This window comes from Myodes glareolus, chromosome 15 (genome assembly GCF_982192425.1).
Source record: "Myodes glareolus chromosome 15, mMyoGla1.1, whole genome shotgun sequence".
Lineage (NCBI taxonomy): Eukaryota > Metazoa > Chordata > Mammalia > Rodentia > Cricetidae > Myodes > Myodes glareolus.
Genome location: NC_142040.1, coordinates 40082233 through 40105022, shown reverse-complemented (window position 1 = coordinate 40105022; position 22790 = coordinate 40082233). Strand labels below are relative to the sequence as shown.

The window sequence follows — 22790 nt, the reverse complement described above, 5'->3', positions numbered from 1 at the left end:
ATCATTTATCCCTCTGAACTGGGGACTTAGACTTCAAGTCAAAAAGAAACCTGAGCCACTTTACCCCGTTAGCAGTTAGCATAAAACCTTGTTGTGACAGTAAAGATTTTCAGTGGTTTTTACTTAAACTTAGTAAGAATATAAATACCCCCTTTATGATTGTTTTTTCTTGGGTTTTGTTGTTGTTTTGTTTGTTTGTTTGTTTGTTTTGAGTCAGGGTTCTCTGTGTAGCTTTGGAGTCTGTCCTGGCATTATTTCTGCACAATAGGCTGCCCTCGAACTCACTGAGATCCGCCTGCCTCTGCCTTCCAAGTGCTGCATTAAAGGCGTATGCCACCACTGCCCAGCTAAATACCCTTTTTTAAATGTAACTTTCTATGTAATTCACACCTAATTTCTACTATTTAAAAACTCAAATATACTGGATTTTTAAAATATACGGGTGTTATTTCCCTACTATTGTATCAATTCACTTCAAATGCTTCTGCAACTTGTCCACAAGCTGAGTCACATGTGTCATTTTGGGGTGTGGTGCTCATCCATGCAGAGGTTTCTCTCTTCTTCCAGGGGTACTAAAAGATCTATCTTTGTCTTCATCGTAAAAGGTACATCTCCTTTCAAAACTGCTAGGAGATCAATGAGAATAAAATGCTAGCATTGATTATGAGAACACAAGCAGATGAATCAACTGAGAGAAACAGAAATGGGTTGATATTAGCAGATCTGTAATCTTCAAGTGGTTAAGAGCCAAGGGAGACAATTATTTGGGATTTCCCCACAGAACCTGAATCAGGAATAATGGTTGTTTCATGGAATTTTTTTCTACTTTCAAAGAAGGAACAGAAAACAAAATAAGATATGTGCTAAGTTTGGTATCTGAGTGACAGTGAAGGAGCCACCACATAGCAATCTAGATTCTACTGTTCCAAGCCTTAACTTCACAGTAGAATCTAGATTGCACAGAACATACCAAAATGTGGGGTTTGTTGTTTTTCAATAGAGACACAGAAACAAAGACAGAAACAGAGAGAAGTTGAAAAAGAAGGAGAAAGAAGAAGAGGAGGAGGGGGGAGGAAGAGGAAACAAGAAGAAGGAAAAGGGGAAGGAGGAGGATGGGGAGGAGGAGGGGGAGAAGGGAAAGAAGGAAGAAGAAGAAGAAGAAGAAAAGGAAGAAGAAGAAGAAGAAGAAGGAGGAGGAGAAGAAGAAGAAGAAGAAGAAGAAGAAGAAGAAGAAGAAGAAGAAGAAGAAGAAGAAGAGGAAGAAGAAGAAGAAGAGGAAGAAGAAACAAAAATTCAGTAAAATGGACACATACATAGGTACCCACGTTTCAGGAGGGTCATAGTCTGAGTACAGGGAAGACATGAACCAAAGACAGAAATGTTCTGTTCCCCCCTCCCCCCATTGTTGGTAGGAGAAACACATCTGTCCTTTAATGTGAATTAACTCTTGAATTGGTTGAGTAAAATTTGAAAAGAAACCAGTCAATTGGAACAACTGTGGCATTTTTATTAAACAATAATAAATTGTTCTTCAACAAACAAAAAAGTCCTAACAGCTGATTCTGTTTACATTCAAAGATCTTCTATACATTCACAACTCTGTTGGCCAACTTCAAGAATAAAATATAAGTAAATAATGAAATAAGTCTTAAATAAGTTCTTCACTCTAAATAAAATACTTTTACAATATTTCCCAGCATCGCCTAGTACAACAGTCCTGTTTGTGCTAAGGTCCTCCCATGTGAAATTCCAGTTCCAGTCATCTACCAAGTTTAAAAGAATAAAAAAAATGAATAGACAATATCTTAAAGTCAACTTGTTTCCTGGCAAAAAGTAACTCTCCTTTCCCAAATTATCTAAAAATTTATTTTCTGATTTAAATCTGAATTTCACCAAAGAAAAAATAGTTTTTCATTTTTCAACATTTTATAAGCCTACAGTAACTGTATGCTTATTAATATTAATGTAATCATCAGTAACAAGTTTTCCATATATGGATGTTTGAGAACCATATATGTTATACACATTTTTCCTAATCATTTTAAATAACGTTAGTGTCATTTCCTTAATATATGGGGGAAATATGGGTGTTGGAGAAATATTTAAACTAACAGATTTGCTTAGAAAAATACATAAATAGTCACCTCCACCCTGTTCTATCCCCCAGGAGGCAAACTACTTCCTAGATCTCTTAAGGCCCACAGTGACTAACCCAGTAGTGGGAGTACATATTCATCCTTTGCCCGCCCCCACCCCCACTCTCTTCAGATGCAGGCAGCTGTAATGATAGGATTTCCATTCAAGACAGTTGCTCAGGCTCCTGGGAGTTTCCAGTATCTCACTTTCTTTAACGCTTTTCTGGGTTTGTTTCCCCAAATTAAAATGAAATGAAAAATTTTGAGCTACCATAAGGAAGAGCCAAATGCTCTAACCCCCAACCTTCACCACCATCCTCATTCTCTCTTGCTCCTAACTCTCTCTTCGATGTGTATCTCAACAAGAATGTACACCCAAGTCAAAGGGCCCACGGATTCCCCAGCTTTTACTTAATAACTTTTAGACCACCTCAATTGCATGTTTAGTTCCTTGGTGGTACCACACACACACACACACACACACACACACACACACACACACAAACACACACACACACACAAGCACACATTTAAAAGATCTATATACATTTAAATATTTAACAATATCTAAAGTGTTCAGTCATATGTGTGTTATGGGTTGTATATTGCCTATATTTTTTTCTGGATCCTCTCTGAAACACACTTGATCTCCATAAATTACATGTCCATAGTCCATGCTCTAGACAGCTCTTAAAATGGTGGATGAATGTTGGTCACTGAAGTGGAAACTTCTCTTAGCAAATCTCAGCGCGGCTTTAACCATTTCATTACCGAGGGCCGAGCTGCGTTCCCTTCAGCAATCTCTTCTCTCACAGCATTGCCGTCTCCAGACGCCACGTCACGCTCTACAATTAGAGAAGCACACCAATCATGTCCAAATGTCCGTAAGTCAAAGATCAAGCATGGGTTTGTTTTATTTTGCTTTTTGTCTTTGAATGGAATTTAAAATAAATCTTTGATTCAAAATTCCCTGCTAACTCCACTGAACGGCCCTGAACCTGCTCTTTCAGTGAAGACGACACCCTTGGGAACATTCTCTCTCTATACCGCCATCATCTCTTGGCATCTCCTGGCGTATATGTGTAGCTCTCCTCTCCCCAGCATCATCTCACTCTAGTCCTGGAATTCCAGCGTACTAAAAGCAGGACTTTCTTTCATTAGTTGTTTCTTCCCCTTGCTCACCTTTATCCCTAGCGTGGACAGCAATTCTTGGAACACAATAAATACTTAACACACATCCTAGTGAGTGATCAATTGCTGCAAGAATCAATCTCTTTAAAAGATTATTATAATCAATGACATTAAAAAAAATGAATCAACTTTTTTGGTATAGCTCCAGAAGGCAGCTGTCCTTCCTGCTCTTCATAGAAGAAGGGTTTATAAGATTTAGAATCTGCTTCTGAGAGGACGAGACACACTTGTGTCCACAGTGTACATCCTGAGATAGAATGGTGCAAGATTAGTTGTGACTTGGCAGATGAATGGTTATTGAGTATTCTCATGCCTCACCCAGATCACTTAAAAAAAAAAATGGGACTCATGAACTTCAGTTTTTGGACACTGACTGCAAAAAAAAGAATAAAAATTTTCAACAGAGACAAGTAGGAGCAGGAAGACCACCCGCCAAGACGACCACTGCTAAATCAGCAAGTAGCAAGCGGAAGAGGACGCCGTGCAATGGGAGAACCTACGATGGGGACCCGAGAGACAATCCATCCGTTCTCAAAGGTGGACTCGGATGTGTTTGTTCGAGCCATGCTCTTCCCTGTGGACTCTAGCACACAGATAGGCAAATCCCGTTTAGACGAGGCACAGCCAAAGAGGGCAGCCAGTCTATAGTTTTCAGACATTCTTTACCTGCTCTTGAACTTGAGGTTGACTAAGATTCCTTGAGTAAAAGTCTTTTAAATATCATGGATGCCAAAAAGAAAGGAAGCCAACTGATTTTCTTTTGCATTTCTAGGCAAACTCTCAATACCTACTTTTAATTAAAAGTACTTTGTGTGTAGCTTAATATATATATTGACCAACCTGTAATAGAGTAAATTTCTAAGACTTCCGTCTAGTAGCCCAGAAGTCAGCATCGGACTTAATTTTTAAAAAGAAAAAGAAGAGATAAAAAGAAGCTAAAAATGCTTGAGGTGGCTAGGTAAACGGAGAAAATAGATCTCAAATCTGGTCTATGAACAGCTCCTTCGGAGTATTTCCAGATCTGAGAGACAGCTTGGTGGTGCCCATGGATAGTTGCCTGGTCCTGGGAGAATGTGAGGGAGAGGGGCACCAGGGAGTCCTTGGCTAATCAAAAGATTTCTGGCATTAGATGGAAGCTGTGCTTCCGCAATACTAGATACGCTGGCGATCCTAACGGATTTGTCTTCAAATGTTACGTGAAAATCACAAAAACAGATACTCAAGTCTCAAACTACAGCTTTCTGTTTTGTCAAAGACTACAAAGATAAGTCACTGTTGTCTCAGTCTGCAGACTAATTGTTCGTGAAGATATTCATTTAATAAGATTTAGCATATAAGACCAGAGTTATACTTAAAACTACCAATTGACTTAAAAGCACCATCTCAGAAGACAGTAACAGAAGAAATAAGGACATTTGCTGAATTTCACACTTTAATTAATTTCAAGGGCAGAGGGCCAGAAACATAACCCAAATAAAGTCGATTTGAGTGGCTATCTTCTATCTGGAGGAGGTATAGTTTATTGATATTAGCTGTTGTGGCTAAATTTTGAGGTTTTAAGAATGAAGTTTTTTTCTTCTCTCCAAATGACCTCTTATAACTCTGTAAAACCACAACTTCGCTTTCACAATTTTATTTTTAGCTATGGACAGAGGCTTATGTGAGTATTTTGTCTGCAGAAATAAGAGATCCCTCCGGGGCTGGAGTTGCAGGTGGTTATGGACTGCCTGATGTGGGTGCTGGAGATCGAACTCAGGACCTCTGAAAGAGCAATGCAGTCTGTTCACCACTGAGCGACCTCTCCTCTTCCAAGAGAGAGTGAAAGGGTTTCTAATTACTTAAATTTTAAACATTATATATATATATATATATACATACATACATGAATGTAATTACATATATACCCATATGTATGGATATAATTTGATTGTCAAATGATTAAATTAAGCTAATTAACATGTCCATCGCCTCACATACTCACAGTTTTTCATATTTTAATCTATCCTTTTAATAATTTTGAAACGTGTAACAGAAACCCTCATGACAGATGCTATTTTACATATTGATTTCTTTTGGTGTGGTCATGTTAAACAAGCTGCTTTTACCTTGATCGAGTTCTATGTGCTTGGCCATTTATCAACAAGATAAACAAATGCGTGCGCAGAACCATCTTAGAGCAGAGCTCAGCTCACAGTGCACAGCCCGGACCCGCCAAGAGGCATGGAAGCATTGCTCCGGTTTTATTGTGCCCTGGATCTCACCACGGGGATTAACTGTTACCAGCTCCAAAATCCATGAAAACACAATTATTCCAGTTTAGTGCTTCCATTTGGTGAAGGAGGAAGGGAGGAGAGGTAGGGAGAGGAGGAGAAGCGGTCTGTACTTTTTATCGTGGCTCTTAAACCTGAGCCAACAAATCCCTACTGCTCTCTTTCCATGCAGAGCTGGGAGAGAAATAGTTTTGTCTAGTGAGTATATAAAAAAAGATCGCTAAAGAGTTCCAAGAACTTTACGAAGCTTGGTTGGTTGCTTTTCATGAGATTTGTTTTTGTTAATTCATTAAGATGTAGTAAACTCTATGAGAAACCATAGTATCCTCAGAAATCTCAGTGAGATTTATCTTGAAAACAGCAACAGCAACCAAACTCAGTGACCATCCATCCTCTCCTCCCCACCCTCAAAGAAAACAAAACAAAACAAAAAACCAAGTTCTTTCAGGTAAATACAATATTCTTCTACTCCTTGGTTTTTACAGGGGGGTCACTGGTTACCTGTGTGAGAGGCAGCGGTCCTGCTGGGTGACTTGGCCGCTGCAAACTGGAAGAAGGGGAATTCCAGGCATCTCCCGGTCACCCTGTCACATATGCCCGACTGGCAATTGCAAGTCTCTTTGCATTCCATTCCCCAAGTGCCATAGGGACAGTCTGAGGGCAGAGAGGGGGTTAAAGAGATTACTGCTTGTTATGCATAGGCTTCCCCTCCCACCCCTGAGTGACAGCCTTAGGATTTGAATCAATCTCCTGACTTTAACTGATAAACGAAGATCACTTCTCAAAAACTCCAGGGTTTGAAAGTTAAAGTCATAAATGTAAAACCACATAGTAAGGCTAGATAACACCTGCTTCAGGCTTCAGCTCCTGGTGCGAAACTTAAATAAGCTACATCTAACCAATCTCCTTATACTAGACTTTTAGCAATACTTTCCTCTCTTTCTTTCTTTCTTTCTTTCTTTCTTTCTTTCTTTCTTTCTTTCTTTCTTTCTTTCTTCCTTCCTTCCTTCCTTCCTTCCTTCCTTCCTTCCTTTCTTTCTTTCTTTCTTTCTTTCTTTTATTTGTTCAGAGAGTGTGTGTGTGTCTCTGTGTGTGCAGGCACATATGCATGCATGTGTGTGCGCAACTGCATGTGTGTTCGGGAGTTCACGTGTTTGTGTGTGCCTCTGTGTATGTGCATGTGTGTGTGTGTGTGTGTGCATATGTGGCATATGTGTGTATGCCGGCATGTGTGTATGTATGTGTGTGCACTTGTGCAGCACATGTGTGGAAATCAGAGCACAGCTTGTTGAGCTGGTTCTCTCCTTCCACTGTGGGTCATGGGGCTCACCCTGGGGTTTTCAGTATTGACAGCAGGTGCCTTTACCCACTGAGGCTTCTTGGCAACCCCACCCTTCGACAAGTCTATTTGCTTTCTTCGTAGATAACACAGATTCTCACAGATTATTTTGGTCACAGCTCAGTGAAGATGGGAAATAGAAGACACATAAGTATTAGCTCCTCGAAAAGTGTGATAGGTGTGAGGGTATCTTTAAACTACAGCAGTTGACAGTTTATTATTTTAAAGGGCTAAGAGGCTTGTCAGCCCACCTGACCACAAAATAACCAACTCCCTACTCCCACACTTACAAAGCTCCTTTCTCTCAGGACAGTGCTAGGGCTTCACTAACTCCCCCAGTTGTTAAAAGGATTCATTAATCAAGCTCCCTGACAAGATAAAATACTACGTAAGCAAGAAACCTTGGGATTTACACACCTGGGGGCTTGCACACATACCAAAGCCCAGAACCTTTCAGAGAGTTAGTGTTTAATCCTTAGACTAAGAAATGCTACAGTGAAGTAAAAGAGCAGGGTTTGTAGCATAACAGCATCTCACAAGGTTAACTCAGGACGCTGGTTCTCAACCTGTGTGTCGTGACCCCCTTTGGCAAACCTCTAGTTCCAAAAAATATTTACATTGCGATTCATAACAATAGCAAAATTGTAGTTATGAAGTAGCAACAAAAATAATTTTAAGGCTGGGGTCAGCACAATATTAGGAACTGTGTTAAAGGCTCACAGCATTAGGAAGGTTGGGAACCCCTGCAGAAGATGTATTCTTTCAGCATGGAGGTGTCCTTGCCAGTGTGGATTGCATCCACAATCATGCATGCATCAAGACAAGTTGTAAGGAATGGAGTGTCTAGCCCTCAGCAGTGCCTTGGATGGTCAAGATGGATGTGCATGAAACAGGTCTTTAAGGAGACAGCATGGATATTTTCCCTGTCACTCGAAGGATAGAAGGCTCTACTGCTATACACCCTCCTTACCCTGGGAAGAAAAGTCCTTAAGACAGATCTGAAAAACTTTTCTGGCAGAAAAGCACAGGGTCAGGATGTGACTGTCTTCAGCAATGCTGAAAATAAAAACCTTAGCCTACTTCCCAGCTCCAGGTCCAGGGCAACCCCCGATGGGCTGGTCAGAGAGTAAACATTCTATAAATAAGTGTTGGCTGCTCACTAGCTAGCCAGCCACATGGGGCCAGACATCTAAATGCTAAACAAACAAACAAACAAAATGTGGAATTCACGTGCAGCAATAGAGAAGAACCCACATGCTCTACTGTTTCCAGGAGAAAAAAAAAAAAAAAAAAAACAGCTTGAAACTGAACTCGGCAGCAGTGCAGAGGATGCCAGAAAGAGCAATTCAGAATAGACTGCTCACATCGTAATTCACTAACCTCCACCTCACCGAGGTCACTGTCCATTCATAACCTCATTTACAGAGGTATTTTTATGCCAAAGGAAAAGCGGCTCCCCTACATAACACTCGTTATATCATAGGGAAGACGGGGCTAACCACGTCCTCCCTAATTTTCTTATGTGAGGTGCTGTTTTCTTGGCAGAGAAGCCCTATAATTTCCAGAAAACTCAGAGCCTATTCAGTTGAAAGAAATGTGTATAAGTGTGTTCACCAAAGAATATATTTCCTCGGCAGCCCGCCTTTTGTCGGTCTTAATCAAAAATACTATAAGCCAAAGAATAAAAAATTCCAAATCTTTCTAGAGTTTCCTTCTGGAAGGTTTTGCAGACTAAAGGATGATGACTTTATAAACTCTTTTCTACAATGAAAATGGATGAGATCGCCTCAATCCTGCATGAGTTTCATTCAGGAAAAGATGTGATTTATTGAACATATAGAATATGAGTTACTTAGAAATTTCTCAGAACATATTTTTCCGATTTGGGCAGCTTCTTAGTATTATACTACTGGATAAAATTCAACAATGCATTGCTTTTAATCACAATAGCACATAAAGATGAGATCATACGGCATCTATGTATGGGAGACTTTTTAGCAACCACTTCTTTTACTTTTATACATTCAAAAATATTAATTTAGTGACTAAGTTTGGAGATAAATTCTACAGATGCATCAATGCATCATTTAGCTATGATTTCTGTCTTAATCATAATTTCATTTTTTTTTAATCTATAAAATAGCCACTTTATTTTTCAAACAGGCTTCTAGACTTTTATTATTTCTGCCTGTCTTACAACATCTGCAATTTTCTGGCCAAGTGAAAATTTTTTCAAATAAAATTAGGTTTATTTTATACTTCAGGGGACCCTCTTGCAAGAGCGTGAGTTATTTCTTGGACTGACTTAAGCCCACCCTACACCATAAAGCACGTTGGTGTTCACCAGAAATAGTTCAGCTTGAGAGAGGCACTCCTCCCTGCGAACTCTTTTCAAGATCAAAGGCTGGTTAAATCTGCGACTGGAAACCACTCCACGAGGTTATCTCAGGAGGACCTCTGTAATCATTGACTCGCAGAGAAAAGGACACCTACACCATTTGGAACAGAGTACCTGTCAAGTTTCTAAAGCCTTCCAGAAAAGGAAACCACACAGGCTACCCCTGCAACCTTCTTTCTTGAATCTAAATGCAGGGTGGAATGCAGCAACCCTTGCTGTGATTCCTGCACGCTGCATGCCCAGCCTTCCTGCAGATACAATTCCCTCTCTTCCAAGCACACCTCCAGCATCTTCTTCCCTGGTAGGTCGGGAGGAAAGAGGAGGAACTTACCTTCCAAGCTGACTAAATGACCCTGAGGGAGCCCTGCACAGTGGGAAGCAAGGGGTTGTTCTTTACCTTTGCAAATACCGAACTCGTCGCCAAAATCATCCTCCTCACTGTAAAAGTGACATTTCAGCCCCGGACCACACTTGACGCCGTCCATGCCTGAGACTGTACGGTAGCAGGTTTCTCCGGGCCCCGCGGCGCACACCTGACAGCAGCCACAGTCATCCAGCACTGTCCTCTTGCAACGCAGGCTACTTCTGCACTCACTGTTGTCACACTGATCTGGGCAATCCACCGCGTACTTGGCGCTCCAGGCCATAGCCAGGTGCGCAGGTACCAGGAGCGTGGTCAGCAGCAAGAGGCTCTTCATGACTCCCAGCTGGCTGGGGCTCAGCTCCCTGCCGTCGTGGTCTTTGCTGGCGGGAAGCAGCCGTCCAAAGTAGTAGCTGAGCTTCTGCCTACACGTTTATGAGTTTTATACACTGCGTTGCCCGCATGCTTCCCCGTCATCAATTTCCTCAACCCAGCGGCAGCGCTGAGCTCCTGCCAGCCTCTCTTGTTTTAGTTTATGAAATCCAGGATGAAGGCTGGGATTAACATGCCGCTGCCATCCAGGAATTGAAAAGCTCAAGCTGATGTCATCTGTTATGTTTAGATGGTTGTTTTGCATGAAGGCTGAAAAACTCCACTCACATCCGTCTCAAGGACTCAAGGACGTCTGCGAGGAGGGAATAAGGAAGGTTGTATAGCCCCCTTCTGCACAGGAATTGTTCTGATACCAACATAACACTCGGGATATAGCTTTGTTCTACTGTCCCTTAGTCCCGGGAAGACTGACACAGACATGAATCAAGCCAGAAGAAGCATCTATCAAATAATAAATAATAAGCACTTGGTATTTCTCCTCAATACATAACTGTGAGATCATTTGGAAAAAGAAATGGTTATATTGTGTTTTTTCAAGACTCAGAAGAAAGAAAATAATTGAATAGAGGCCTTTTAAAGACTTTTTCCTTCCTTACATGCTCCTCCTCGATTGTTATTTCTAAAGCAATTTTGGCTGTTCGTGGTCAAGTCTAACCTGGCTGTCGCTGTGTTTAGCTAGATATGCCACAAACTAAGCATTTTCTTTAATCAATACGACAGAGAGAGGGGGGGGGAGCAAGGGAGGGAGAGAGAGAGAGAGAGAGGTAAGGTTGTCCCTGCATTGTTTCTGAATTACTCAGTTCTGGAAGAACTTATCAGTTGGGCTGCTCCTGACCCAAACTCCCTGGGGAAAAGGCTCATCCATCACTGAGTCTGTTTGTCCGTGACTGCATCCATTTGGTCCTCCTTCTCACCTCCTGGCATCTATCAGAGCGCTTGCTTAAAAGCCGCCAAACAAGGCAGTGAGCCCAAAGAAACAAGTGAGCCAGCAGGGAAACAGGAACGCAGCTCCAGAAAGGCTAGTCATGGGGAAGGGAAAACATTACCCACCAGGAAGCAGGGTCTTCATGCGGTGGAGGGACACAGAGCGTAGCCACACCAAAGAAAACAATAGCCCTCTTAAAGTATTGGCTGGCCCAGGGCCTTTCTGTAGCCAGGTTTGTGAGCAGAGGATGCAGATGTCAGAAAAGACAGGGAAAGCTTCACACAACTACACGTTCAGTTTTACAGTTCCCACCCTGTTTGTCAACCTAGAAATAAAGCCTCTGCTACTCCGTTAAAGAAATGACCCAGGGAAGTGGATAACTCCTGTCTGTCACAAAGCGACTTTGGGGCATCCACGGAACTCCCTCTTTCTCTGTTGAGAGCTGGTAGTGTTAGAGCACTTGACCCCTGAAAGTTGCATGCCCTCTAAAAGATAAGATGTTGAAGGTGCTGGATGTGGCATGGCGATTAGGCTGCGCCAGGGTACCTTTGGGGAAATGGAGGCAGCAGAAACAAAAAGTCAAGGAAACGGGGAAGTGAGAACTAGAAGACTTCTAGTTCCCAAATTTCCCGAAATTTTCATGACAATCTAACTTGAAACATTCTGTGCTCATCTCTCCTGGAGCAAGAGCAAGCGTGTGCTTAGCAGGTGGGACACTCATTGTTTGTAGTAGTAGCTAATGTCTGTGCCAAGTACTGTTCTTTGTGTACACATAAATTATATAAAGTAATTCATTTTGTAATTAATTGTACAAAACACTTTGATCATATTAAACCCTTTGAATGCCCTACCTTTTAAATTTTTTTAAATTAATTTATTGATCATTCCTCCACTTAACACCTTCTAAGTCCATCCAAAGAAAGCCACTGACTCCAGTTGACGCTGCCTGTATACTCACAGGTAAGGGATTATCCCCTGGACCCTGAGCAACCTACCAGGGGCCAGACCCTTAAAAAATAACTAACCCTCCTTCTGTCGGAAGTCAGGATTGTCAGTAGTTCCTCAGCTACAGGAGGGGTAGGGCCTCATGATGCTGCCTTCTCTCCCTACTGAGATACCGACTGGCCTGGTCTCATGCTGGCAACCATAGCTGCTGAGGTCAAGGGCAGTGGTCCTACCGTGTCCGGAACACATTGTTTTGCTCCAAAACTCCCAGACCCCTGACTCTTACAATTATTCTATCCCCTCTTTCTCAGTGGTCCCTGAACCTTAGAGGGCAGGGGTGCGGTGTGTTTCCCACTGTGGCTGAGCACTCCACAGACACTTCTGTGTTCTTTAACCATTTGTGAGTTTCTGCCTTACCCGCTGTCCACAATACTTAGAACATCTCTGTGAGGTCTGAGCAGTGCCTCCCTGCTCCATTCCCTTATGCCCAATAGGCTGTTGTTTGCTTTTCTTTCTTGTTCCCAACATTTCACGTATCAGGGAAACCACGGACTTTGTGAGACTGTGAAAGTGATGTTCTTAAGTGTTTTTCTTCCTCGTTTACTCCCGTGATCCCCCCACACATTATGAAGCTACTACGAATATCACGAATCACTTTTTGAATGAAGAAGCAGCATTTTAAAAGAGGTTAAGTAATTTACTCATGGCTCTTATATCGTCAGAGGTTAATGAGAATCATCTTAGTCTAATGTCAGACCCACCCTACTGCTCATTACAACCCAATTAAGCCTCAGTGGACAATGATGCCAAGGGTCTGGTCTATGACTTAAGCTGTTTCCTATTCAGATTTTGTTGGACATCACTTTCTGAGAAAATAGTGGTTAACTGGAAGTATGGTCAATAATGTCTAATCTTTATAAAGATCTTACTATGGGCCAGACACTAAGCTATGCACTTAATAGCTTAGTGGTAATAGAGGTTACCACATTTAGTCTTCCAGACAACATGAGGAACTAGGTATTATTCACACCTGCATCCTAGAGATAAGAAAATAGATTCCTGGAGAGGTTAAGTATCTGGCTGAACATCACATAGTTAATAATCAAGTTAGGACTCCAGCCCTAAGGTCAGTGGGCTCTGGACACTAGAATACAAACTCCAAAATCAAACACACACAGGTGACAAAGAAGTGACCCGGGTGGGTGAAGTGCTGAGCTGTGCCAGTGAAAGTCATCAAAAGATCTTTTTCCACCTGAAGGCCATACAAACCACAAATACTTTCCACTATGTAAGACCAATGAAGACCAAAATGATACCACAATTTGCAAATGCAATGGACAGAGAGAAAGTCTACATTAAGAGTACCAAACCCATAATACTACACCAAACACAGTCCACAGGAAACAGCAGAAATGGGATTGTCAGAGTTCATCAATGATGAAACTATCTCAAGGCATAACATCTAACCATTTATTTGGGGAGAATCATCATCACTTGCTTCTACGTCTCCACACAACCACTTTGTCCTAGCAATCCTGATGGGATTTTTTTTTTTATTTCTAACTTCTCCAACTTTTTGAGTATAGAAGTTACCAATAATCCAAAGGTGGTTAGGAGATTACAGCATCGTTAATCAAGAAGCTAACTTTCATCTTCATCCAGCACAGAGAATTGAAGGTAAAGGCAAGGCTGGTATGGAGTCCCTAAGGTCTGCCTGGCTGACTAGCTTTGCCCTGGCGTCTGGCACATCCTACTCCCGCTCAGCCTGGGCAACCGCTGTCAAAGAGTGAGAAAGGACAAACTCTCACAGCTCTTAAAATGCAAGTTCAAGTTACAATGAGTCAGTCCAAATCATCCCCGGGTGCAGAGGCGATAGCAAGTGATCTTCCAGCAGAGAACAGAAATGATTCAACCAGAGAGTCTGTCAGCCCAGTACATCCTGTACACTTCAAGTGTCAACGTGATTCTTTCCTTGAGCTCACGGCCCTAACCCAAGAAAATAAGTTGACGTAATATGCATTGATAATTTGTGCATTATTTTCCACGTAATGACTGCTTGCAATAAAATACCAAGGCTTTATTTCTGGATAGACGAAGATCTGGTGGGAAAGATCCTGTGTGCTTTCCAAACCTTCATGGTCAAGTCAATTGTATCTTATTAACTGTGCCTTCTGAATAAACCCTCTCTATAAGATAATGTTGATTTGATTTAAATTAGAACGGCAGGCTTAAAAGAAAGTGTTGCCAAGAAGAAAGTGGAAATACGTATAAAAAAAATTTTTAGGTATATTAGAATTGATTTTCAGTTTAATTTTTTTGTGCAGAGAGGGCATCTAAAATCTCCTTGCTTCGACACCAGCTCTAATATTCTTACTAATGCCTATTGCAAGGGCTAGCACATAGCAGAACCTACTAAATACATAAACACAACCACCTATTTCTCTCCTTTTCATTCTCTTTCTACCAAGAGAATCAAAGTGAGGGTCAGGTTCTTGAATGGGCTGAGTTGACATACAGAACAAAACTGTTCCCTTGAAAGAAGGAAATACAGACTTCAAGGAAGAAGCCACTAATCAGACTAGACTATAATCCCGTCATGTCAGCTCCCATGTGACTACTCTACTTTGTTCTTGTGACATCCAAGCCTTGGAAGTAGATGGGAGCCCCTACAGCCATAGGTCCCTGAAGAAGCATACCTGTCAAACAGCTAAGAATCATGGTGAACTCTGGTCAGTTGTCTAAGTCAAAGACATGGGAACACTTATAGGTGTTCAAGAAACATCTTAACTACTACCAAACTATATGATCCTAAGAAACCCGCACAACAGATGATTTAGACTTCACCTCACTTGCTCAACAAGGAGCTAAGAAGACTAAACAGGGTTAGAGCTGCGAAGATGTCATGACCATTACAAGCTAGAGTCTAGTTTCTGAGGATTTGTCTTATTCTGTTTGGATGTTTATGTATGTGCATGTATGTGTCTACAGTTACTGTGTGCAAGTGTTTATGTGTACGGTGTGCAAGTGCATAGTAAAGCCAGATAATACCCTTGGATGCCACACTTTAGGACTGCCCAACTTATGTTTTGAAATGGGATCTCTTACTGGCTGGGCTGGCTGGTTAGCCAGTGAACCACCAAGGGTTTTCCGTCTCCAATTCCAAATGTTGGGATTATAACCATATACCACCATACCCAGATTTTTATGTATGTGCTGGGATCAAACTCAGGTCCTCGTGTGTATGTGACAAACACTTTACTAAGATCCTCAGCACACGAGTTGCTTCATTCTTCAGAGATGAACTAATGTATTGGAGTAATATTTTTTCCCCAAAATGATCTCTACAGTTATTTAAGGTTTGATTTTTTTAAAAAAGGTGTTTTTTCAAGACTAAACATAATTTTTACACTATTTTCAAAAAGTACATTTGCATGTAAGAGTCAAGTGAAGTGCGCCTTTTTTTTTTTTTTTTTTTTTGAACAGGGTTCTCAGTGTCTGACAGCCCTGGCTGTCCTGGAACTTGCTCTGTAGACCAGCTGGCCTTGAACTCACAGAGATCCACCTACCTCTGCCTCCTAAGTGACGGGATTAAAGGCATGAGCCTCCACTGTCCAGTGGAGTCCAGCATCTTAATTAGGCTTCTTGCAGGAATGCTGGCTCTCTGGTTTCCTAAGGAGCAGTACTGTAAACAGCTGGAGACACAGCTCAGCGGCTTAGAGAAAAGAGCCCTTCAAGCACCTTAAGCATGAAGGTCTATGACTGACCGCGAAGAGAGGATGGCAGTATGCCTACAGAGTCTGCTGCTTCGCCACCACATCCAGATGTTTAATTCCAGTGGGATCTATGTAAACAGCAATAGAATCAGGTTGTTGGGTTTTTAGATCCCAGTGAAATCTAGAAACTTAACTTTGCTTGCAGGGGTCAGAATTCTTTCAGAGGTGCATGGTTTAGACTTGGAAGCATGTAAAGAGCTGTCACTACTCAAAAGACCTCCATTTGTTCCCAGTTCTGCCAGATTCCAACCTAAAGAGTCAGGGTAAGTTTCTTCAGTAACTAGTTAGTTCTCTTTTATACTGTGAGTGTTAGGCTCTTTCTCAGGGGTGAAATACACAAGAAAATCAACTTAAAAGGAGAAAGACTGGTCCCATTTGCGAAGGGCCGCATCCACATGCTCCATTACAAGATGGCGCTGGCATCCGGTTTCACCACCAGGTGAACGCACATGTGCTCGGTAACTTTCCACTGCTGTCCCCGCCTACTCCCGAAGCTTCACTTGGGCTAACGGGCAGCGGGCCAATCCAAGGGTGACACGTCCGAAGCAAGGACTGCTTCCTATATAAAGGAGGGGTTCCCTCATTTAGGGGTCCCCGACCATGTTAGCTGATGCTCTCTCTCTCAAGATGCATTAAAAGCTTCTCTGCAGAAGAATCCTAGTGTCCCGCGTGGTTCTTGCTGGCGAGACGATAGCGTGGGACATTTGGTGCCGAAGCCCGGGAACGTTACAGGGAAAGAAGAGGCTGATGTTGCGTCTTCATTGCTGATAAGGTGGACGCGACATCTGGTGCCTGAAACCCTCGGGACGCCGGGGGGACCCTGACCACGGCTCACACCAACGGGGATCTCTTGGATTCACCTTGGATTCAGGAAGGATTCAGAACTGCAGGTCTGCATGTTCAGAGAGGTATGATTATTCCTGTACTCAGGATAGCATATCAGAAACTGGATGCAGTGGGAGGTTAGACGCGTGCACGAGAAAAGGAAATAAGGAAAAAGGACCCCCCAGTGATTCTAAGAAAGTAAAAATGGGGGAGAAGACTGATCTACAAGGTCAAAAGCTTTATGTTATGTTGTTCGTGTTGTCTTTTGTGTACCGGATAGGAGAAAGATATTTAAATTTAGGAACTGCTAAGGATATGATGTTTTGGAAAAGAGGTTCTGTTTTTGTCTCCACAGAAAATAAGAGCCTAAAGGTGTACTTGGGATTTATGTGGTTTGAATCACTGAGACCTCCTGAAATGTTGTAGTGTATACCCCTAAAATGCAACGTCCCAATTCAGCAGGAAATAGCCAGAGAGTCTAATGATGCCCAAATTCCCTGAAAGATTAAATGAGGCCCTTTCAATGGTTGCAGAGCAACAAGCCTGCTTCTCTGAGTTCCGCTTTGCTACGTGCACCAGTTTGGACTCGGAATGAATGCAGCTGCAGCTAAAGGGCGGCTGGAGCGGAGCTTTGCTGGGTGGCTATGGTGGGGGGCACGTTGCGCCGGCTTAGTCGGTGCCTGGCCTGGAGGGTGTCACAGCAGTACCGAGAATGAGAGTGGTGCCACAAGCTGCCAGGCCAGAAGGCTTACAATGTACCTAAAACTGTGAGGGTCTCTGAGGCAAAAATGGCTCTGGTTCCACTTGGCTTTGCTAAACTATGCTGACTTCAGGCAGGACTGATCGTAATTATCATAATAAAAGCACAATGAAGGCTTAGACTCAGTAAACAGGCACTACCGTATTACATCTACATAGTACGACTTAAGTTTTTAAGAATTGCTTAGCATTTTAAGAACTCAAGTTCTCCTGAAAGATTGCTGTGTATACGCTTGGCTTATCTAATGTTTCAGGATCCGCAGGGAGGTGGATGCGAAAAGCCCTTGGATTTTAAGGTGATTGGGTCATTGGCTAAATCTGTGAAAATTTACAGCCGCTTTTACTGTGGCACAGATGTTGAGAGTCTGCTAATTATCTCATCTGCCCCATGAGCTGTAATGACTCCGTCACGGACCTTGAGATGTTGCCAGCACCAACACAGCCACTGAGAACTAGGCTAGCCCCGCGGGGAAGGCAGGGGCGCCCGGGGGTGGAGCCGCCACTTCCTGGCCCGGGACACGCGGAGCCACGCAGCGAGCAGGCCCAGGGCCGCGTGCAGCCCTCGGATGGTGGGGCAGGCTCTGGAGCCCAAATCTCAACGGAGGCTGGCAAGCCGCGTCCCTAAAAGGACAATGTCCAACGAGGTTTACACCTGCCGAGTGCGGCCTAGGAAAAAAAAAAGCCCATAGTTTCCAACACACCTCTGGTAGATTAAGCAATAGTCTAGTTATCTTCTAGGTAATTGGACTGGAGAACTTACCAGTTCTTGTTAAAATCGAAAAAAGGGGGAGAATAATAAAGGAATTGCCCCCGATGCCAAGAATGGCTATTGCCATGGCTCTGTTCACTATAAATTTTTTAAATCTGGATGATAATGGCCAAAATGCTGCAATACGACATTGTTCAGATCCACAGCGGCCCAAAGATTTGGTTAAATGGAAAGATGTGCTTTCTAATGAATGGAAAGGCCCGGATCCCATTCTATTGAGATACAGGGGAGCTGTTTGTGTCTTCCCACAGGATCAAGAAAGCCCATTCTGGGTGCCGGAGAGACTGACCCAAACGGTGAAGAGTGACCCACAACACGCGGACTCGCCTGAGGATTTGGCTGCTGTTCCTCCTGCCATTTTGCAGATGGATGACAGCGGTTGTGATGAAGCACCGATGGGGGATACTCTCAGCCTTCCCGAAGCCGACACCAGTCAGCCATAGAGTGGTGGTGTTTCCTTGACTTTTTACAACCAATAAGACTCTGGGGCTCCCCTACCTTCCTAGAGATGATTTATAAGCTTGGCCGTAGGATTCTAGTCCTGGGTCGTGTCCTTCATCCCCTACTTCAAAGAATGGGTGGGGGTGGAAGTGTTTTTGGAGCAGCCCTATGCTGTGGAATAGTGTTTCCCCTCTGGATGGTCTGCTGACTCAAATCCCAAAGTCGTAGGGACAAAGTGGTTATTGCACCAGTGCTGGCTGCCCTGGAACAGGGAGCCTCTGCTTATGTGTGGTTATCTATGTTGAAGCAGTAAGGTTTATGCCAACCAGCTCCTGCACCCCTAGGACAGTGGTCCATGGCACAGGGTGGAGTGTTTGGCTTAGCTAGCCCTGAAGGTTGTCGAGCTAAAGAGCATCGCACAGAGAATGGCCCTCTCTGAGAGATATGTCGCCCTGCATAAGGGTTTCCTGCCGCATATTTCCTTTCCCAGAAAAATGGCAGAGGGCAGGCCGGATAAGTTCCAGGTGTCATGAACCTAGGGGCAGATTCCGTGTAAGCCCATTTTAATGTTTCCACTTTGGGAAGTGCGACCTCTATCTTTACCTTCTGAGGGAGTTGCCTTTCTGCAAAGAAGTAAAAAAAGGGGGAGATGTGAAGGGCCGCATCCACATGCTCCATTACAAGATGGCGCTGGCATCCGGTTTCACCGCCAGGTGAACGCACATGTGCTCGGTAACTTTCCACTGCTGTCCCCACCTACTCCCGAGGCTTCACTTGGGCTAACGGGCAGCGGGCCAATCCAAGGGTGACACGTCCGAAGCAAGGACTGTTTCCTATATAAAGGAGGGGTTCCCTCATTTAGGTGTCCCCGGCCATGTTAGCTTATGCTCTCTCTCTCAAGATGCATTAAAAGCTTCTCTGCAGAAGAATCCTAGTGTCCTGCGTGGTTCTTGCTGGCAAGACGATAGCGTGGGACACCCATTCATGGTTTCAGCCCAGGGGACTTGACTCTGTTGTTTCTGGGCCTGTGTTGAGATAGGACATTATAACAAGGAACTGTGGGAAGACAGAGATGTTCACTCCCTGACAGCCAGGAAACAAAGAGCAGGTGCATCAGGCCTTTTGTATGAATAGGCAAAATAAAAAATTGATGTAAAAGATTGTTTTTCAAAATCAAGGCCCAAGAATAACTTCTAAGACCTTTCCTTAGGATGAGTTGGCAGCTGCAGACATATGCTTTAGTCTGATGTCAAAATATCTTGGCTTCGTTACCCCTGGGATGCTCAAAACAAAGGACCATGTTGTGGTTTTCTAAAATGAGAAAAGAAAAAAGAGGAGGAAGAGGAGGAAAGGAAAAAGAGCATTTCTTTCTGTCAGCTGTCATGGCCATTGTGAAGTTTGCAGGACTCTAATCTGTAAGTGTACTCAGCATGGCACCCAAGGGTGTCCCAGTGGACTGTGTCTCAGTCACCAGGCTATCTGCATCACAGCAGACTGGGGAGCCTGTCAGAAATAACACAGCCAAGGATTCCAGCTTGGCACGTCTGATGAAGGACTGGGGATTGGATTGTTTTAAACAAATAAACCAATTAATTCTTAGAAACTCAGAATTTTGAGACGCCTCCAAAGTAATGATTTTTTTCCATCATATCTCATCCTTCTTACTAGGATTAATACACAGAGATTGCTCTGGGGATTCCTAACAGAAAAAAAAACTATATGTAAGGTATCCACTTAAAATTTTTAATTATATTATAATTTGCTCATGAATTTTTTTAACTCGTGCCACTGACTCTGAGACGCACATCTTCATACGGTCATTGCTGTTATGTGCACATTAAAACCTTCAAGATGAATGCCAGTTATTCAGAACAGATTCTAAAGGTATCAGTGGGAGTTCTCCTTTAAGGAATGTTCTGACTCTAGCCTTGAGATCATCTATTTATAAACAAATAAACAAACAAACAGAGGCATTCATTCAGAAGGCTCAGATATGAATGTCAATCATCTTAGAAATGTTTGAACCCTTACTGAATTTATGTTTCTTCTTTCTTTATTTTTTTATGTGCATTGGTGTTTTGTCTGCATGTATGTCTGTAGAAGGGTGTCAGATCTTGGAGCTACAGACAATTGTTAGCAGCATATGGGTGCTGGGAATTGAACCATTGTCTGGAAGAGTGGCCAGTCTTAACCACTGAGCCATCTCTCCAGCCCCCTTATGTTTCTTCTTATGAATTTACAAACTTCATGTAAATAATAAAAGCAAATCTATGTCCAAATAAGACAAAAAGTGTTTTAAACAATCATAAGTTTAAAAAATCAAGAGTATAAAAGTGTTATGCCAGAGGTTAATTGGATGAATGTTTTCCTTCCTTGACAGACACCAGACTAATGATACACACCCTGGTGACATCTTCGATTCAGTGAAAAATGGTAGTTGTCGGTTTGCTTAGCAGGAGAAGGCATTCCATTTTATCCATCTTTAATCTCCTTCTCGAGCACTACATTATGAAATCTAAGACCTTACTCTTGCAAGCTGCCTGAGAAACATCATCCTAACTTGATCTGACTAGAAGTATTTCGGGGTTAAGATGCATGTGCTGTAAAACTCAACTTTAATAGCCCACTCTTGGTTCCAAAGCACGCACATGCATCCCAGCTTATGTTTCTAACAGTAGACTGGGAGGGAGCCTGAGTCCCCGCCACCACTTCCCAGACAACATGCTGAGCCTACCTTCCTCTGTAAATATATTTAGGAAGTACTCATGAAACAAAACACCAAACAGTGCTCTCAGAAATGAAAGGAATTCGGTAAGTTTTCAAGGTAGCAAATCCAAATTTCAACTTCAATGTAGTCCAGCTTAGAAGGCTCGTCTGTAGGAGACCAACTAATTCTGTCCCGGATTGCCCGGCTGAGCACGGATCCTTGTTATTTTTCAATATTAATGCTTTTTTATTATTCAACGTGACAAAAATTTAAGGTTATGAATATGAATAATCACCTTCCAGGTATCCTTCCCTTTTCTAGACCAAAACTAAGACCAAAACTAAGGGTGCCTGACCCTGCTAAGGAATACCTGAAGGGATCATGGAAGAGACTGAAGAGGAAAGCCGCTGAGCAGGGCTGTTTGGAAGGAGAGTAAGTGTGAGAGGTTCAAGGCATCAAAGCTGTCCATTTGATCCATCCATGACTGGAAGCTAACTCAGATATTTCTCCCTAAAAGACAGAATGCTTGTCGGCCATTCACATTCAACAAGAAGAGCTGAAGACACGGAAGTACCAAGTGGGGCTGTCTTCCACATACCCCCACAGAGCAGACGGAACAAGCAGGTAACAGAGACTTTCAGCAGCTGAAGAGAGGATACAGGAAGGGAGAAGAACGGTTCAAGTCCTAAAGATGCCCATGCTCTGAGCTAGAGTATATCCAGTTAAGAAAAAACTCGACTTCTGGAAAGGCTCAGAGCAATGGCTTACTCAATGGACAAAGAAATCAGGGCTTTTTTCTTAAAACTTTTTTCTTGAAACTTTAACATCTATGTGTAAGTAGATATAGTTTACTTTTAAGTAAAATAAAATCATTTACAACTGAAGTAAATATTTTCTAAAGTGCTTTAGTTTTTTTTTTTTTTTTGATCGTGCTCTATAGTAGTTACCTTTATAAATACAGTGTAAAAACGCCCAAGATTTGTTTCCATAGACAACAAATAGAACACATTGTACGTCAGTGTGTCCAAGTCTCGGCTACTTTGGAGGCCTTTATAAATTGCTGCAGTCTGGCTGTTTTATAAACAACAAAACTTTCTATCACACAGTTATGGAGGCTGGAAGCCCAAGATCGGAAGGCTGGGTTTTCACAAGTCCCTGTTCTGGCTTGGCCTTTCAATGCCCTCATCTTTCAATGCCCTCATCTTTCAATGATGCCTTCCTTGATTTCCCCAGGTCAGATTTTATCCGTCACCCAACCTTGCATGTCATGTCTGTTCTTCTTACATAGCCTCTACATGACAGGTACCTCCTGTTTTTCAATAAACAAAATCAATTCTGTGATCAGTCCTGATAATGCCTGGTTCAGATCTTACCTGCCTCAGAAGTTCATGACATAGTATATTATTTAGAAAAAAAAAAAAGCAACTTTCAGAGGGTAACATGAAAACAACCACCTTACAAGTGACTGTGAGTGGGAGAACCATTGGCACCCCAATTTTCTCCCAGCGCATAGGGGTGTAGGGGATGGTGCATCGGGGATGCTCTCTCCCTCCATCCCT

At 42.7% G+C, this 22790-nt stretch overlaps 1 protein-coding gene across 1 annotated transcript; it reads right to left on the bottom strand.

Moving 5' to 3' along the window:
• Positions 1–1486: 1486 nt before the first annotated feature.
• Esm1 (endothelial cell specific molecule 1) lies at positions 1487–10326 on the bottom strand. The gene is made up of 3 exons (XM_048443040.3): positions 9731–10326; positions 6098–6250; positions 1487–2980 (listed from the first exon to the last, which is right to left on the bottom strand). The coding sequence occupies exons 1-3, from the start codon at positions 10029–10031 to the stop codon at positions 2880–2882; spliced, it is 555 nt and encodes a 184-aa protein (XP_048298997.1). The 5' UTR covers positions 10032–10326; the 3' UTR covers positions 1487–2879.
• Between the last annotated feature and the right edge of the window lie 12464 nt (positions 10327–22790).

Excerpts from the sequence above, each read along its gene's own strand:
- Esm1 (XM_048443040.3), bottom strand. The coding sequence starts at position 10,031 with ATGAAGAGCCTCTTGCTGCTGACCACGCTCCTGGTACCTGCGCACCTG. Across the intron at positions 6,251-9,730 it reads CGAGTTCGGTATTTGCAAAG|ACTGTCCCTATGGCACTTGG; the intron begins GTAAAGAACAAC and ends CTCTGCCCTCAG. Across the intron at positions 2,981-6,097 it reads GACCGCTGCCTCTCACACAG|AGCGTGACGTGGCGTCTGGA; the intron begins GTAACCAGTGAC and ends CTCTAATTGTAG.